We start from the raw sequence: 16,996 nt of genomic DNA on the forward strand, positions 1-16,996 counted from the left end.
GCGACCACACCCATACGGGGGACTCGGCTCTCCCACTTCTAGGTCAACACAGAATAAAAGCAGACCAGCTGTGTCATCCTCCGGGAGGAGCAGCCGGACCCTGTTCCACTCTGTATCTGCTCCAGCAATCTTCGAAGCGATCTGCAATTATAGAACTTGCTTTGTAGGTCAGGCTGGTCTTGAATTCACATAGATCTGCCTGCCTATACTCCTCCCGAGTGCGGGGATTAAAGGTGTGTGTCACCACCGCACCCAATCTAAAGTTCTAGAAAAACAAAACCAAACAAAAAAAAACCCTCTCCTAGACTTGAACTCATTATGTTTCTATAAGTGACACATTTAAAACAGAATTTAAAAGAGAGAAAACAGAGTCAGAAAACTTAAGAGAAATAGGAAGAGATGACAACTTTGTCTTTATAGTCCTTAACAGAAAATATACAAAAGTATAAATATAAATATACAAAGTATATGCACTAAAAAGCACACACATGCCCGGTGATAGTGGCACATGCCTTTAATCCCAGCACTCGGGAGGCAGAGGTAGGCGGATCTCTGTGAGTTCGAGGCCAGACTGATCTACAAGAGCTAGTTCCATACATGCACACACATGGCTTTAAACTTCAAACACAAATAAATGACAAGATCTCCTGAGTAAATTGGGAGTGGGGAAATCATGGGCAGAAAGGGATGGGGAGGAAAGGAAGGGAGCAGAGAAAAATATATAGCTCAATAAAAGCAATAAAAGAAGTAGATGCAAGCGCACAGATGTGGGGAGAGAACTTCAAACAAGAAATTGAAAGCAAAACAATGCAAAGTTAGTGCAGGTCACCTGTTAGCAAATAATCTCTGTCTAACATACATGTCCTTTCCTATAGTTACATGGAGGAGGAGGAGGAGGAGCTGACTGGAACTGGGAAGATCTTCCTGAGTCTGTGGGACTTGGAATTACATTGCCCAGATGCACCAGACAAAGGCACCTGTAGCTAATGGCACCTGCAGACAGCTGCATCCCCTGGGGTGAGCTACAGTGCAGACAGCACTCCAGTTCCCAAGCACTTTCACATTCCAGTCACGGTCCTCACTGCGGCAGACAGGAACCGGCAGAGGCACTGCCATGGGGGACGGGGACGAAAGGGAAACTCTAGGAAGCAAGAAAGCGGCATGAGTCAAGCAGGGAAATTCCTGCTGCTGCCAAGGACTGCAGTCTATAAAATGCTCCTGCTTCAGCCTTCCCACTGTTCTTTGCAGAGCGCATCGAAGCCAAGGCAGAGGCAGCAGGAGCTGGAGTGGACATGAAGGGCATGGCCATAGCCTTCGCTGTGCTAATCTGTGCTGCAGCTGTCCAAGGTATATGATTCCTTTCGCTTCTGCGCCTATATGTTCGTTCATTGTGTTATCTTTCAAATGTCTTTTATCTAAAATACACAGTCAATTTAATGTCACACATTAGAAGTTCTAGCAATGGCAGGAAATGTTGGAAATCTTTATATGAAAAGGTTATTTTAACTATGGATAGATTCCTTAATTTTCTGACAATTACCTAGCAAGAGCCTTTGGTGGTAGCTCTCAGTGTCTGTTCAGAGAATCTTATATGGGATTATGTTGGTGTCTGGGAAAATTAGGGTTTTAAGCAAGAGCCTATTAATTTATCATAACCAATACTTTCAGAATAATAGAAAAAAGGAAATTCTTTCTGGGGCGATGGTCAAGTAATGTTATATGTGTTTGATCAATACTTCACTGCAGGACAAGCATGTTTAGGGGAGTGTGGGTACCAACAATGCTCTGCAGCCCCTCCCCCAAGAATACTGTCTCTAAAGGGCAACCTTATTGACATTTCCCCATCAGCTGAACCCAGAACTGTGTCTCCCGTGCTCTGATGGTTCTTCTGATCACAGCAGATCAGGGCTAAGGAATATGGGGCCTATAAGACAAACCTAGTCATGTTTAAAACTCTCCCTGCTCTGAGAAAACAGCAAATCTTTGCGGTTTCCCGGGAGGCACTTGTGGGGTCTCAAAGACAGTTAGCTCTGGAGTACAGCATGATTTATGATACTGAGCTTTAGTCTAGAATCTGATCTTGGGAAGACAAAGATCAAAAGAATTGTTAACTATTTGCTCATTTACTACAGAAAGACTACCAGGGTCTGTGCCAGCTAGAAAATCATTTACAATAAACCCAGAAGAAAAGAGCCACTTTGTTTCCGTGTCCCTGAAGGCTGTGTAGTTGTTATTTCAGGTAATCAAGTGCCTGGCGGGTGGCACACATAGCACAATGTAAGTTCTGGACTTAAAGAGGCTGAGGGAAGGCAGGGTAACACTAAAATGTGGGGTCTGCTATGCACTGCTTTAAGTTCAAGGTCATCCTGGGCTTTCCGGTGAGCTGGAGGCCAGCCTGGGTCAAACAGCAAACGGGTCCTATCTGAAACCTAAATTAAATAATATATAAAAATCAATGAGTGAAATAATCAAGGATATAATAAATTAACATAAAACAGAGGGAAATATTATAGGGAGATCCTAACTTAATTCCAATCCACACAAATGAGACTTCTAGAAATGTGTCTGCCGCCACCCCTTCCCCCAGGATTTAATTCACAGCCATGACTAACCAGTTCCGTGATCTGTTCTAGGCTTCAGTATGTTCAGAGCGGGACGCTGTCTTTGCATAGACCCCGGAGTGAAAGCCATCAAGATGGCAGACATTGAGAAAGTCTCCATAATCTACCCGTCTAGAGGCTGTGCCAAAGTTGAAGTGATGTAAGGAATGGGCTTGCTGAAAATGACCGTGGGGTAGGTGTCTTCGTTTTGTTGACATTTCCCCCAAAGGTAAAACTTCTCTGTATCTTCCTTAACAGTGTTACCCTGAAAGCCAATAAAGGAAAAAGGTGCCTGAACCCCAAATCAAAGCAAGCACGCATCATACAACAGGTAGGTTACCAGACTTCCAAGCCAGAATGTGATCTTATCCATGAGAGCTCTGGACCACAGAAAGCTGGCAACTGCAGGAAGACCCCATTACAATCCTAACAAAAGCTGCATGAAGCATTCAGTTAGGGGTCCTGGGTTATGGCAAAATCCTTTTCCTGCTACGTGTTCTTACAGGTCAGCCCTTAACTACTGAGGAAACTAAACAACCCAGTAAATAAAACTTTCCATTTTCAAAGAATTTATACAAACACTACTCGTATGTAACCATAGTTTACCTTTATGTCCACTGGCAATCTGGTGTTTGTGGCGTGGCCTGTTACACGCATCATGCTTGCTTTCATACTTTCTACTACAAGACAGTTTGCTGATTTTACTTCAGTAATGCCACACTGATTACCTGAAGTCAGTTTTCCTTTCACCGTCTGTGGCTTAAGTGAATAAATCATACATTACCCGTTTTTATTGGTGGAAAATGTTAAAATCTAATTGTAAGAAAGGTCCTGAGGATTCTATCTGTACCAAATGGTCATTTTCGACCATCTTTGTATGTTCTAAAACTCAGAGGAAAAAAAATGTTTGTATTATTCAGAGCTGTAGTCTTACTGGAGGATTTATGGTTTCTTTCCTTGCTAGTCTTTCCCCGACCCTTAGTGTTTAAAATAGTAATTAAACCTATATTTTGTGATTGTTTTAAAAAAGCCAACAAAACAAAAACTCTTTATTTTCTAATTACAGGCAATAGAAAGAAAGAGTTCTGTAAACGCCAAAACCATGTGAAGTCCTAAGGAAAAGGGGGGCTGGAAACCTGAAGTATCTGACTGTGACTACTCAAACATGAACTGTGAGACAAGAACCCGACCTTCTTCTTGGAATATACACCCATAAATTACCAGGCTGCAAAACCTTCTAGGAGGTTTGATATGCCTAGCTATTCTGCTTGGCTATAGAAATATTTATCTCGAAAAGTCATGTGTCTGCATGGGTGCGTATTCCACGTTACCTTCTGTGGTTACAATGGACTCACTGTTACTGGAGTCCAGTCCAGTACTGGACTCAAAAGCATCTGTGTGTGTAGTAAGACATTCTTTAAGGATTTTTCATACAAATAAACATTCCTTCCTTTCCCCCAAATCCCAAGGCACATAAGCATCTAGAAGACAGTTTCCATATAGCATCTTGTTTGCTCATTCATGAGATGTACTGCAGACAATTCTGGAAAGAACCCTAATGCTTCCTTAGTAACACTGGTTTCCCCCAAAGCGTTCTAAAGAAGTTAAGATGTATATTTCTTTCTATCTACTATATCACTTACAATAGCCTGGATACATTTTAAATATAAATTGCTTTTGTTCACCAAAGAAAAATATTGAAAAAATCTATGCATATCAATCTGTTCCTTTTGATTCTGTTTCCGAGAAAAATATATACTTTGGACATTTCCTTTGTCATACTGTGAATGGTAGGATGGCTAAAATTGGCTTTCTTTAAAAAGAAATAAACTGGTGTTTTTCTAGTCAGCTTCTATGCCTATTATTAAATAAAAAGCAACTGCATGTTTCCTGGGCATCGATACATCTTCAGTTTTTTTTTTCTTTTTTACTTTGTAATTTAGAGACATACAGAACTCTTTAGAAATATACTTCAATGGGAGGAGTTGGGGATGAGAAAGAATATAATGAAAAGGTGTTTTAGAAAATTCTTAAACAAATAAAAAGAAATTAGCTGGCTATGGTGCTGCATGCCTTTAACTCCAGCACCTGAAAGGCAGAGGCAGGAGGATCTCCAGCCTAGTCTACATAAGGGGTTCCAGGATCCCCAAATGCCATAAAGACATCCTGTCTCAAAACACCAGGAAAAAAAAAAACGTAGTCAGGACTGGAGAGATGGTTCAGGGGTTAGGAGCACTGCTTGCTCTTCCAAAGGTCCTGAGTTCAGTTCCCAGCAACCACATGGTGGCTCACAACCATCTGTAATGAGATCTGGTGCTCTCTTCTGGCATGCAGGCAGACACAAGACTTTTTTATATATAATAAATAAATAAATCTTTATTTTTTTAAAAAAAAGTAGTCATAAAAGAATCTATTCACCTTTATTTACGATTAAGAGGGATTCTTCCTAAACTAATACCTTCCCCCTTTTCCCTTTAGCAAATCCCTTACTTGTGTGACTTCCTGAGCCCAGCTAAGATGGAGAAACCAAAGGGATGTTTCCTACCAACTTCAACAAAGACTTGGCCTGGCTGTGCCTACCCCTCCCCTCTGCACTCTAGCCAGGACACAAAGACAGTATCAGGACGACCGCTAAGTAGCAGCGGTGACAGTCTTGTCAGTGGCTTCCTAACACCCGACTTGGCCCTGATGGGTCATTTCTACCTAGCTCCCGTATGTGTATGTCTGTTTTGCAGATCTGATTGTCAGTCCATAGCTCCGCAAACAGGGGGTCACAACATCACTGAATACGGACACGGACACACACACACACACACACACACACCCCACCTGGCAACAGTACATGACCTCTGAAAGCACAACGACCAAACAACTCAAACACAGTAGCCCAAGGTGTTTGTAGCAGCGTTTGCCCATGTTTCCTTACAGGATATTGCTGTCACCTTGGTTCTGAGCGCTGACATGTACACTGCGCTGTGTATGCCATGACACCATGAATGCAATCAATCAATTGTGTCTGAAACACTCAGGTGGAGACCACTGCATATGCAGCAAGTGAGGTGTTTGCTGCGCATACAGAGATGCCTGCTCTTATAGAAACACTGTTGCTTATTTACAAAGGAAAAGGCTCTTCCTATTTTCATAGTGTCATCATTCAGAATGTAAAAGTATCACAGGGTATCTTTGGGTTGGACTGTATTAGAAGATTTGGTTTTTTAGCTGCACTTACAGGACAGGAACTATAGCTCAATACTAGAGCCACTGCATGGCGTGTGCAAAGCCCTAGGTTCAATCCCCAGCACCGACAGTACACGGCTCTTTGAGTTGCTGACTTGAGATTTGTTAAAAAGAAATCAGTTCATTTTAGCTGAAGATTAGGGAAGAATTTCCAACAATTTCTGAAATGCCCTAAATACACATCATGCTGTTTGTGTAATTATGCAGAGCAGTGTCCTCAACACTGATAGTTTTGAAATAAAGATATCCAGCCAGGCGGTGGTAGAACACACCTTTAATCCCAGTACTCGGGAGGCAGAAGTAGGTGGATCTCTGAGTTTGAGGCCAGCCTGGGCTACAAGAGCTAGTTCCAGGGCAGCCAGGGATGTTACACAGAGAAAAAAAGAAAAAAAAGATCTCCTCAGACTTTAAAATGTACTGAAGGTGTTCCACTCCTTCCAATGTCAAGCATCCAGCTAAGATGGAATGCCCTATGTAAAAAGAAGTACCATATGCATTCTCATTCATATGAAACTGTTCTTGTCTTTCATGAATGGCAAAATTATATGTACAGCAAATCATTGTTTAAAAATAAATTCTTTGCAGTATATTATCAGAATTTGCTTGTGTGCCTATTTTATACAACCATGCATCTGGGGTTGCATTAACATTTCTTGAACATGAAGTCGTCACAGCTTGGATTGTTTCAGAAGCTCTGCTCCAGTCTTCCTGTAGATTTTTTTAACTAACAATTAAATTAAGTATTTTTTTCTTCTATCAAAACCTCTAACTACATCACTTGTATATAGCTTCATATTCATTCGGAAAATGAAAACACCATAGGATTATAATCTGTTGTATCTACTTGTTCGAGGTTGGTAGGGATTCAAGAGGTTGGGGTAGAGAGAGGATGCTGTTTGGTGGGCACATGTGTCTGAGATAAACGAGCACAGGATGGGGTCAGGGTCTGGGGAGGGGGCGGGGCATCGGCACGGTGCTAGGAATGTGCTCACTGCTAATCACCTCCATAATTTAAGTGGCTAAGATGCTAAGTTATATGTGCATTTTATTACAGCAGAAAGGGCTAAATCAATTGGATAATGATAAAAATAGAAAGAAAATGAGAAATACGTCATAGACTGAGGGTAGAGCGGATGAACAGTAGAAACTAAGAAAAGAAATTAAGGGAAAAAACGCTAAGGAGCAGAGACAGGAATTAAGAAAACACTGCGGTGTTTGAAGGAACAGGGAATGTGCCCCAAAGGCTCTCATTTGAACACTTGGGCTCGGGCTGGCAGCACTATTTTGAGGGATTGTAGAACCTTTGGCCATGGGTACTAGCTGGTACTAGCTGTGTTCCTAGGGCAGGAACTGAGCCTAAGAGCTGAGCTCCTCTTTAGCCAAGCTCTCTGTTTCATCAGCTTCGAAGATGTGAGCAAGTCATACTTCAAAGTCCTGCCACCACTGATGACACCGCCCTCCACACTGCCTTCTCATCAACGACACCACCCTCTACCAATGACACTGCCCTCCACCCTGCCTTCCCCAGAGCGGGCTGTATCCCTTGAACTGTGCTCCAGAATACACCCAATGCTCAAGTGACTTCGTCAGAGACTTGGTTACATTGTCGTCAGAAAGATAACTAATACAGTACTGCCTCTAACTTGGAAACTTTGGTTTATCGGGGAAATCTGAAGGCTAGGTTTTAAATGTATAGAACAGGAAATATTAATTACTAACAGCCACTTAGGAATTCAAGACTGTTCCTTCTAACTAACCAAGAGAGTCCCCAGATACATGGAATACTTCTGCAAAGTACTATTAGAGAGGAAAGGCTACATTTAACTATTTTGTATGATGAGCGTGGTACCCACTATGTCCATATAGAATTAACATATCTTTTTACCTATCTCACGACTTTTCCATCACGAAATCAGGTGTTTATATGAGTGCCTGTAATCCCACCTCTTGGGATGCTGAGGTTGGACTACCACAAATTTGAAACAAGCTTGAGCTACATAGCAAAAATCTATCTCAAAAAAATCCATAACTAATAAATGTAAGTATTTATGATGTGGTCAATGCATTCTGTGGATTATAAATAATACACACTCACAGAACTGCTATCTCTACACAGGGGAGAGAACAGTCTCTTCTTCTTGTCTTAGTTGCTAATTCTACTTTCAAAATGCTGATAACTAAGCTGACTAAGTCTGAGATCATGAAGTGATGTACAGTTTTGTGTATCACAAAAGAGTGTTTCCTGGAAGATACCCGACACCAAGCCAGTTCCAAATTCGACAGTGGTCCAAATGTCAGAGAAAACAGGAGACTCAAGTTTCAACTGAGAGCCTTGGTAGACTCCGGTCGTATTCAAACTGCCCCATTCCACTTCCTGGATCCCATAAGCTTGTAACAATATCATAATGCAAAATGCATTTAGTCCAACTTCAAAAGTCCCTTAGTCTATCACAGTCTCAACCATGTTTAAAAGTCCAAAGTCTCTTCTGAGATTCATGCAATCTCTTAACTGTAATCCCTTATAAAATCAAAAAAATAGATCACATACTTCCAATATATAATAGCACAGGATATACATTCCTGTTCCAAAGCACAGGGAAGGGAGCACAGGGATGAGATACTGGACCAAAGCAAGACCAAAACCAGCTGTGCAAACCCCAGACTCTGCATCTCCATGTCTGATGTCAAAACAATCTTCACATCTCCAACTCCTTTCAGCTTTGTTGACCACATCACACTTCTTCCTCTTGGAGCTGGTTCCACTTTCTGTTAGCAGCTCTTCTTGGCAGGTATCCCATGAATATGGTATCTCCAACATCTTGGGTTCTCCAATGCAATGCAGGCTTCAACTTCACAGCTTCACACAATGGCTTCTCTAGGCCTCCATTCACGGACACCCCAACACATGCCTGGCCTCATGGCTTTCCTTAGTTGTAGAGGCAAATTCAATAGCCCTTTCCTCTGTCCTTAACTCTAAAGCCAGATCCTTGTGGTCGAAGCTGCCAAGTTCTGCTGCTTACTGGGGCTGGAACATGGCCCCTCATTCAATTACATCTTCAACAACTTTCTGCTTTCAGTGGTTTCTTTCACTGCCTAAGCTTGGCTGTCCTGAAACTGAATCTGTAGACGAGATTGGCCTCAAACTCACATTAAAGGTATGCACCACCATGCCCTGCTTTAAGCTATTCTTTAATTCCTTAGAATTAAAGTTAGAAACTTAGGTGTGTGGGGTCCTGCCCTGAGTCACCACTCCCTTTATTCCATTTCTTGATCTGTTTATCTCCTTGGACACAGGACTTCGTCCCATTCCACTTCCTGGTGCTCCTTTTCTCCTCAAATTGGACATCTTGTATTTTCCTAACTCAGTTTGCTTCCTTTCATTATAAATCTGTGTCAGAGTGACCAGTAATAACCACACTACAGAGTCTAAACTAGGCTGTCTTGAGATTTCCTCTGCCAACAGAATTAATCTGAACCTCTTCACTTTAGCCTCAGGCAGATTCTTCAGACAAGGGCGAAAGACAGCCACATTCTTAACCAAAATATTACAAGAATAATCTTTAGGCAACATACTAAAATTCTTCTCCTCTGAAACCTCTTGAGCCAGGCCCATAGTTCAAATCACCCTCAGCCCCACTGTCTTCCATGCTCCTACTAGGATGGCCCATTAAGCAGCACTTAAAGAATTCAACTGCTTTTCTAATCCATAGTCCCAAGGTCCATATCCTTTCAAATAAAAGCATGGCCAGGCCTATCACAGCGATACCCCACTTCTGGTACCAACTTCTGCCTTCGGGTTTCTGTTGCTGTGAAGAAATAACATGACCATGGCAACTCCTACAAAGGAAAACATTTAACTGGGTAGTCCACAGTTCAGAGGCTTAGTCTATTATCATCATGGTACAGCATGGCAGCATGCAGGCAGACATGGTGCTGAAGAAGGAGGTGGGAGTTCTATATCTTTGACCCCCACACAACAGGAAGTGAACTGAGACACTGGACTTGGCTTGAGCATATATGAGACCTCAAATCCTACCCCTAGAGTGGCATACTTCCACCAACAAGGTCATACTTACTCCAACAAAGCTACACCTCCTAATAGGGCCACGTCCTATGAGGAACATTTTCATTCTAACTACCACAGATGCTAACAAAGATGACTCACAAATAAACTCCAAGACCTCTCCAAACCAACATATTCACAGATCAAGAAACTAGATACCAATAAATAAATAAATAGTCTAATTAAAAGGGGGTACAAATCTAAGCCGAGAATTAGAAATAGAGGAAAATCAAAAGGTTGAGAAACACTTAAATGTTTAACATTTTTTTCCAGTGGTTCAACTAGACATCAATGAAATGCAAATCAAAACTACTTTGAAATTCATCTTACTCCTGTTAAAATAGCTAAGATCAGTAACACATATGATAGTTCATATATGGTAAATATATGGAACATGAAGAATACTTCATTGTTGGTGGGAGTGCAAACTTACAGCCAATGTGGAAATCAATGCAATGGTTCCTCAGGAAGATAGGAACTGATCTACCTCAAGATCCAGCTATACCACTCTTGGAGCAGATACCCAAAGGATCCCACCACAGGGACACTTACTCAGCCATGTTCACTGCTGCTCTGGACATAACAGCCAGAAACTGGAAACAGCCTAGATGTCCTTTAACAGAGGATGGTCCATTCACACAGTGGAATATTAGTCAGCTGCTAAAAAATGACATCAGTCAGATGGTGGTGGCACATGCCTCTAATCCTAGCACTCAGGAGGCAGAGGTAAGTGGATCTCTGCGAGTTCTAGGTCAGTCTAGAGAGCTAGTTTCAGGACAGGCTTCAAAACTACAGCAAAACCTCGTCTCGAAAAAAACAAAACCAAAACCAAAAAAATTACATCATAAAATTTGCAGGTAAATTGATGGAACTAAAAAAAATCATCCTAAGTGAGGTAACCAAGACACAGAATGATAAATATTATATGTATTCACATATATGTGAATATTAGCCATGATAACCAAATTATAATTCATAGATACAAAGAAGTTAGGTATGGAGAAAGGGAAAACAGAATAGATTTTATGGGTGGACTGGGGATGGTTGGGGGGAAAAGGAGAGATCAGGTGAGGAGGAGGAAGAGAGATAGAGTTGAAGGAGGGAATGCTGGCAGATATGCCTAGACTTAGGGGGCATTTGAGGGGTGGTCTAGAAACATAATATAGTGATATATTATTTGTGTTTTAATAAATAAAGCTTGTCTGAAGATCAGAGGGCAACGCAGCCATCCATACTAGTCAGCCCTACAGGCCAGGGAGTGGAGGAGGCACACAGCTTTAATCCCAGCACTCAGGAGCCAGAGGCAGATGGATCGGGGTGAGTTCGAGCCTACCCTGCACTGCACAAGACTGATCCAGAAACATATCCAGGTGGTGGTGGCTCACAACTTTAATCCCAGTGTTTAGGAGTCACACACTTTTAAATCCCAGTATCCCAGCACTAGGAAGGAGGAGACAAGACTGATATGGCTGGGCAGAGAGAGGAATATAAAAGGAAAAGATGGGAACTCACTGGAACATGGAGTGTAAGGATTCGTGGAGACAGGATCTCATCCCTCTCACCTTAAGATTTGAGAGAGGGAAAAGGTCTCTCTAGTACTTGACTGCCTTGCTTTTCTGATCTTCAGGTCGAACCCCAATATCGGTCTCTGGGTTTCTATTATCCATGCTACAACCCAATGCAGTGGCAACTGCCTAAAGTAGGTGAAGGCAATCCTAATGAAATAATAATGGGGGAAGCAGAGCACCAAGTGGACCTTTCTTGTCACCAAATGAAGCTTCCAGTACCAGGACTGGGTTACATTCAGTTGAGTTATTGGTCAAAGGGCCCCATGGAAATCCCCAAACAATGCAGGCTGTGGTCAAAACAGTAGGTTGCTCTCTGCAAACTGACTGCAAGGCCCCATTCCTGAAAGTAACAGCCACACAACTCACTGAGCATGGGGTGGACGAGCCAGTGCCTACAGAGAACCTTCACCCACGGTCTAATGTCTTTGGCACGGGAAGGTAGACTGCAGGCTACCAAAAGAAAACCTGAACACCAACCCAGTCTCAAAACCTTTGATCTAGACACAACAGGAAGTGAATTGCAAAATATGCTAGGGCAATGGTGGCACAAAGCCTGGTTTTGATTTGGCTTAAGGCTCATTTCTTGAGATGGAACCCATACCTGATGTTGCCTGGGTAATGAAGAGCCAGAGACTAGATAGCTCAGGGACCTAGGTAAAACTAAATACTACTGGTCTTAAAAAAATGACTCCTAATGATATTCTGCTATACTCATAGATCGGTGCCTTGCTCAGCCATCACCAGAGAGGCTTCCTCCTGCAGCAGATGGAACCAAGTAGAGAGACCCAGAACCAGGCATTACGCAGAGTGAGACCCTGAAACACACAGCTCTAAGTGGGCTGTCCCCATCAAATCCCTCCCGTCAGCGCTCAGGGAACCCCAGAAAATCAGGCAGAGAGGATGGAGGACACCAGAACAAGGCCTCTAAGTCAAGCAAGCAAAGCTCAGACTGAAGCACCAAGCACAGGACAGACACGTGTCTACACCAGGTCCTGTGGGCACACATTACAACTTGCAGCTGAGTATTTTATGGTACTCCTGAGTGTGTGGGTGAGTGGTCTCTGATTCTTATGCCTTCTCTTGGGCTCTATTCCTTCTGTTGGTTTGCCTTGTCCAACTTTGAGGTGATGGTTTTTGTTTTATCTTAGTATATTCTATTTTGTCGTGTTTTGCTATTTCTTAAGTGTAACACCTGCGTTACTCTCCCGATACAGTTCGCCTGCCACTGTACCGTTCGCGAGCCGGGCAAGGGCCTGGAGATTGAAAGAACACACAGGAGACCTGGGTCATTCATGGGATCGGCAGAATGTCGTTTATTCAAGCTAGGATAACAGAGGATACACAACCTTATATCCCTAGCTGCTGTACAATGGAATTCCCCCCCAGGCAGGTGGGAAACTACCACGTCCGAGGTGGAATAAACAATGTCCGATAGCTAATCACCAGGCAGGACAGAGGGAGTACAGAAACAAACAGGATGTTTAGCTGGCTGGTCAGAAACTGTCCTCAAGATGAACCCCGGGAGCGCGGGTAGACCCGTGGGCCCTACACTTAGAAGCCTGCTCTTTTCTAATGAGAGACAGAAAGGCAGGGTATCTAGATGGGAGGGGGCGAGGAGGAACTAGGAGTAGTCGAGGGAGGGGAAACTGTGATCAGGATATATTGTATAAGAATCTATCTTTAATAAAGAGGGGGAAACGAAAGAGATGTTTAAGTGACTCTCAGTGAGGGCACATCCCGGCAGAGGATACACAACACAAGGTTTGTGGGCAGAGCCAGAGCAAGGGAGCCAGGAGTGCGTCGTTGCTTTGATATTATGGATTTATATCAACCATTTTTTAAAACACAAACCATCAACTTCCACAGTGTATTTTTCAAATTTTTCTGCTCATTGCTACCTGATCATGAGCTCCGTTCATCTGTAATCAGTGTTTGCATTATCAGCTCGGCTTCTGAAACAAGCTTCAGAAATATCACTTCGACATTAGAGTAAAAGACTTCTTCCTGAAACAAGAACCTTCTCGACTCACAGCTGTCTTCTATTTCCCTGAAGTCCCTGTGAGACGTGCACTCCTGTTGACCCTGGCCAGGCAGACTGAATGAGAGAACTGCTTATTCCCCAGAGACAGTTTACGATTCTAGAGTCGAGATAACCAATGTCCTGACTTACAGACTCATGCCATCCATTTTCCTTGCCAGCAGAGGCAGATGGCAAAGGTAACACAGTCAAGCCGGCCAGCAGCGAGGCTGTGAGGCTTTGGCGTTCGACTGCCTGGGTTTAGACCAGAAACCTGCTCTGGAACATCACTGAGCTGCTCATGTTTTGAGATTCCCTGTGCTGGGATTTTTCAAAACATCCTAAGCCACAACCTTCCTGTTCTAGAAGGGGAAAGGGGGGGACAGAAACAAAGTGAGAGGGTAGGGGAACTGGAAAGGGAGAAGAAAGGCAAGCAGTTCCCATCACCCAGCCTAGCGTCCGGTTTGCTCTCCTCCCTTTTCAGCTGTTACATCTATTTCTTTAACTTTGACCTTCCTGGCTCTCCCCTTCAGGTCTCCAATGTTGTCTGAATACCACAATGATCTAAGCCCCTTGACCAGATTGCTAAATCAAAATACTGCCACAGCCTAATTAATATCAAAGGTAGTGCTGTGAACTTCCTAGTTCTTAAGATGATATGACCCAGGAAAATGCTGGCCCAATTCCATGATGGCACACTTCTTGCTTTGTTTTGTAGAAACAGTGGGTCTCGCTCTGTATCCTAGAACTCATTATGTACGACATAATGACCTCAAATTTGTGGCAATCCCTTTGCCTTAGCATTCTGAGTTCTGGGAGTAAAGATATGAATGACCACCACATGGCTAGGGTACATTTTCCTTGGCTCCTCTCTTCTAACAAGGAACCAGGAATCTAAATAAAGCCTAGTGCTTGCTGTTCCCAAGAAGAGAACTTTGTAGCTAATTATTATTATTATTATTATTATTATCTGTTGGTTTTTGGGACAGGGTCTCATTCTGAAGCTCAAACTCATATGTTCACATTGGCTTCATATTCACCGAGGTCCACCTTCCTCACCTCCCCAGAGACACAATTACAGATGCGTGTCATCTCACCCAGCATCACTGTTTGCTGCATCTCTGGTGTGCAGACTAGATCGTCATTTTAATCATGGCACATAAAATTCTGTCCCTGGCTCACACATTTGCATACTTAGGTTTATAACATGAAGGCCTATATATGTGGTCTCCACCCAAATCAAGGGCATCCCTTTAGCTCTTCCAAATCCAAACAGTGTCCTGAGTTTTGCTTCTGAATGTGTGGTAGAATGAACCAATGGATCAGTGGGAAGGAAACTGAAACTAAGTTAGGTTTTGTGGGTTTTTTGGTTTTTCAAGGCAGTTTCTCTGTGTAGCCCTGGATGTCCTGGAACTAGCTTTTGTAGACCAGGCTGGCCTCAAACTCACAGAGACTCACCCACCTCTGCCTCCCCCGTGCAGGGATTAGAGGTGTGTGCCACCAGGCCTGGCTTGAAACTAAGTTCTTTAACTCTTATTGTTTTTTCAGAGTGAGCCTAAAATGGCGACTACTAGCAAAGTAAATGTACCAAAAGACTTGAGGATTTTTGAAAGAAAAAATAAAATTTAAAAGTTATCACTTTCCTGTAGCACAAATTCTAATTGGTATTAATAATAAAAACCCAGAGTCAGATATAGGAGTAAATGCTGAAAGCAGCCAGCCACCAGTTCTTACCTCCCTGAATCCTCAGACCAAAGGGGTGTCCTGCACCTACCAATCCTCGGACTGACCGCTCTGAGCACCTGTCTCCTCCCGCCTTATCTTTCTCTCTCCACCCAGCCACATCACTCCTGTCTCCACCTCCCTAGTGCTGGAATTAAAGGTATGAGCCACCAGCGCCCGGCTCTATTTCTGTTTTTATTGAATCAATCTCAGGTAGCCCAGGGTGGCCTTGAACTCACAGAGGTAGGCGCCTCTGCCTCCCAAGTGCTGGGATTAAAGGTGTGTGCTGCCACTGCCTAGCCTCTGTGGCTCACTAGTGTGGCTAGCTCGGCACTCTTCAGGCAAGCTTTCTTGGATACAGCACAAACAAAACATCACTACACTTTCCTTTTTTTTCCCACCCATTCAAATACCTTGTGGCAGTGACTGGAACATTAGCATAAAACTTGCTTTCAGCTCAATGCTACTAAACTCGTCCAGGACAGTGTGCCTACAGCCACTCATACAAGCGCCCATGCCCAGACAAGATGCTATTCGACTTTTGACTTGCTGAACTTTGTGAAATGGGAAATCATGAGATGTCTGACTCAATATTATTTTAGTTGATAGTATCTTAGATTCATCTACACTTGGTACAAACAAGTTTTTTCCTGCTTGTTGACTTTATTATAAGTATTGCTGCTACTATAAATTACTTTTATAGAACATCTTAAAATTATTTACTACTTATGTAGATGGCCCCCAGTATACCACCTTCTAGTCATCTCCGACGTGCTACTTCTGAGTTTTCTGTGTGATCTTATCATCTGCAAGATGCTGTCTTCCCGCCCCCCTTTGTTTAACCTTTAGGATGGAACCTGCAGTACACAGAAAGGGGTATCCTTGCTTTGTGACTTCACTGTGCGCTATTTATCCTGTAGGTAAACTGGCTTACCAATATCAGCCCTTTCCTATGAAGAAAGCCTACATGATTGAGGTCCTCGGTGCCAGAGCTGACTTAGCCACAGCCCGGGAACTCTGCAGAGAGGCAAACACGTGCCAATAGTAGTAACCGTATCACCAGGAGGAAGGGAAAGCTGGGGATGTAACACAGCTCAGGGGTAGAGCACCTGCCTAGCATGCCCAAAGTTCTGCATGGATCCCCAGCATGATCTAAAACTGTGGTTCTCAAAGCCTGGCGGTGGTGGTGCACGCCTTTAATCCCAGCACTCAGGAGGCAGAGGCAGGTGGATCTCCGAGTTCAAAGCCAGACTGGTCTACAGAGCGACTGCTAGGACAGTCAGGGCTACACAAGAAATCCTGTCTTGAAAAATCAAAAAGAAAAACTGTTTCTCCACCTCCCTAAATTGTGACCCTTTAATTCAGTTCCTAGTGTGGCAACTCGCAACCATAAAACTATTTCATTGCTACTTTGTAACTGTAATTTTGATACGGTTGTAAACTATAAGGTAAGTATCTGGTATGGGTAGCCACTGTGTGACCCAGGAAGTCGCGACCCACAGGCTGAGAACCACCAGAAAGAGCCGCACAGAAGCTCTCTCCCGAAGAGGATTGCTATCTGTCACTCCTTTGTCAGCGCTTCCTTTGCCCAGGGCTCAGGCTGCCCTGACTGAAGGGACAGCGGTGTTACAGGGACGCACGTGAGCCTTCCACCCAGCAAGTGCCAAGTCAAAACTAGGATGGGGAAGCGTAGCTGATATCAAATCAGAGCCGTGTCCTGCATCTCCGCGGGAAATCCCGGCTACAAACCTAGGGCTCCCGCGCTTCTTCTAAGAGCTTTCGTTTCTCA

The 16,996-nt window shown here is 43.4% G+C and overlaps 2 protein-coding genes across 4 annotated transcripts in view; one reads left to right on the forward strand and one right to left on the reverse strand.

Moving 5' to 3' along the window:
- Art3 (ADP-ribosyltransferase 3 (inactive)) overlaps positions 1-16,996 on the reverse strand; it is a 94,472-nt gene that overhangs the window by 59,578 nt on the left and 17,898 nt on the right. The window lies entirely within an intron of this gene.
- Positions 1,152-4,448, forward strand: Cxcl11 (C-X-C motif chemokine ligand 11). Its single transcript, XM_048425851.3, has 4 exons — positions 1,152-1,347; positions 2,634-2,760; positions 2,859-2,931; positions 3,667-4,448. Exons 1-4 carry the CDS (start codon positions 1,293-1,295, stop codon positions 3,706-3,708), a joined length of 297 nt encoding a protein of 98 aa, XP_048281808.3. The 5' UTR covers positions 1,152-1,292; the 3' UTR covers positions 3,709-4,448.

This window comes from Myodes glareolus, chromosome 8, assembly GCF_982192425.1.
Source record: "Myodes glareolus chromosome 8, mMyoGla1.1, whole genome shotgun sequence".
Taxonomy (NCBI): Eukaryota; Metazoa; Chordata; class Mammalia; order Rodentia; family Cricetidae; genus Myodes; species Myodes glareolus.

Bases quoted from the DNA above. Each gene is read 5' to 3' on its own strand.
- Cxcl11 (XM_048425851.3), top strand. From the start codon at position 1,293: ATGAAGGGCATGGCCATAGCCTTCGCTGTGCTAATCTGTGCTGCAGCT. The intron at 1,348-2,633 runs GTATATGATTCC...GATCTGTTCTAG, and splicing joins CTGTGCTGCAGCTGTCCAAG to GCTTCAGTATGTTCAGAGCG. The intron at 2,761-2,858 runs GTAAGGAATGGG...CTTCCTTAACAG, and splicing joins TGTGCCAAAGTTGAAGTGAT to TGTTACCCTGAAAGCCAATA.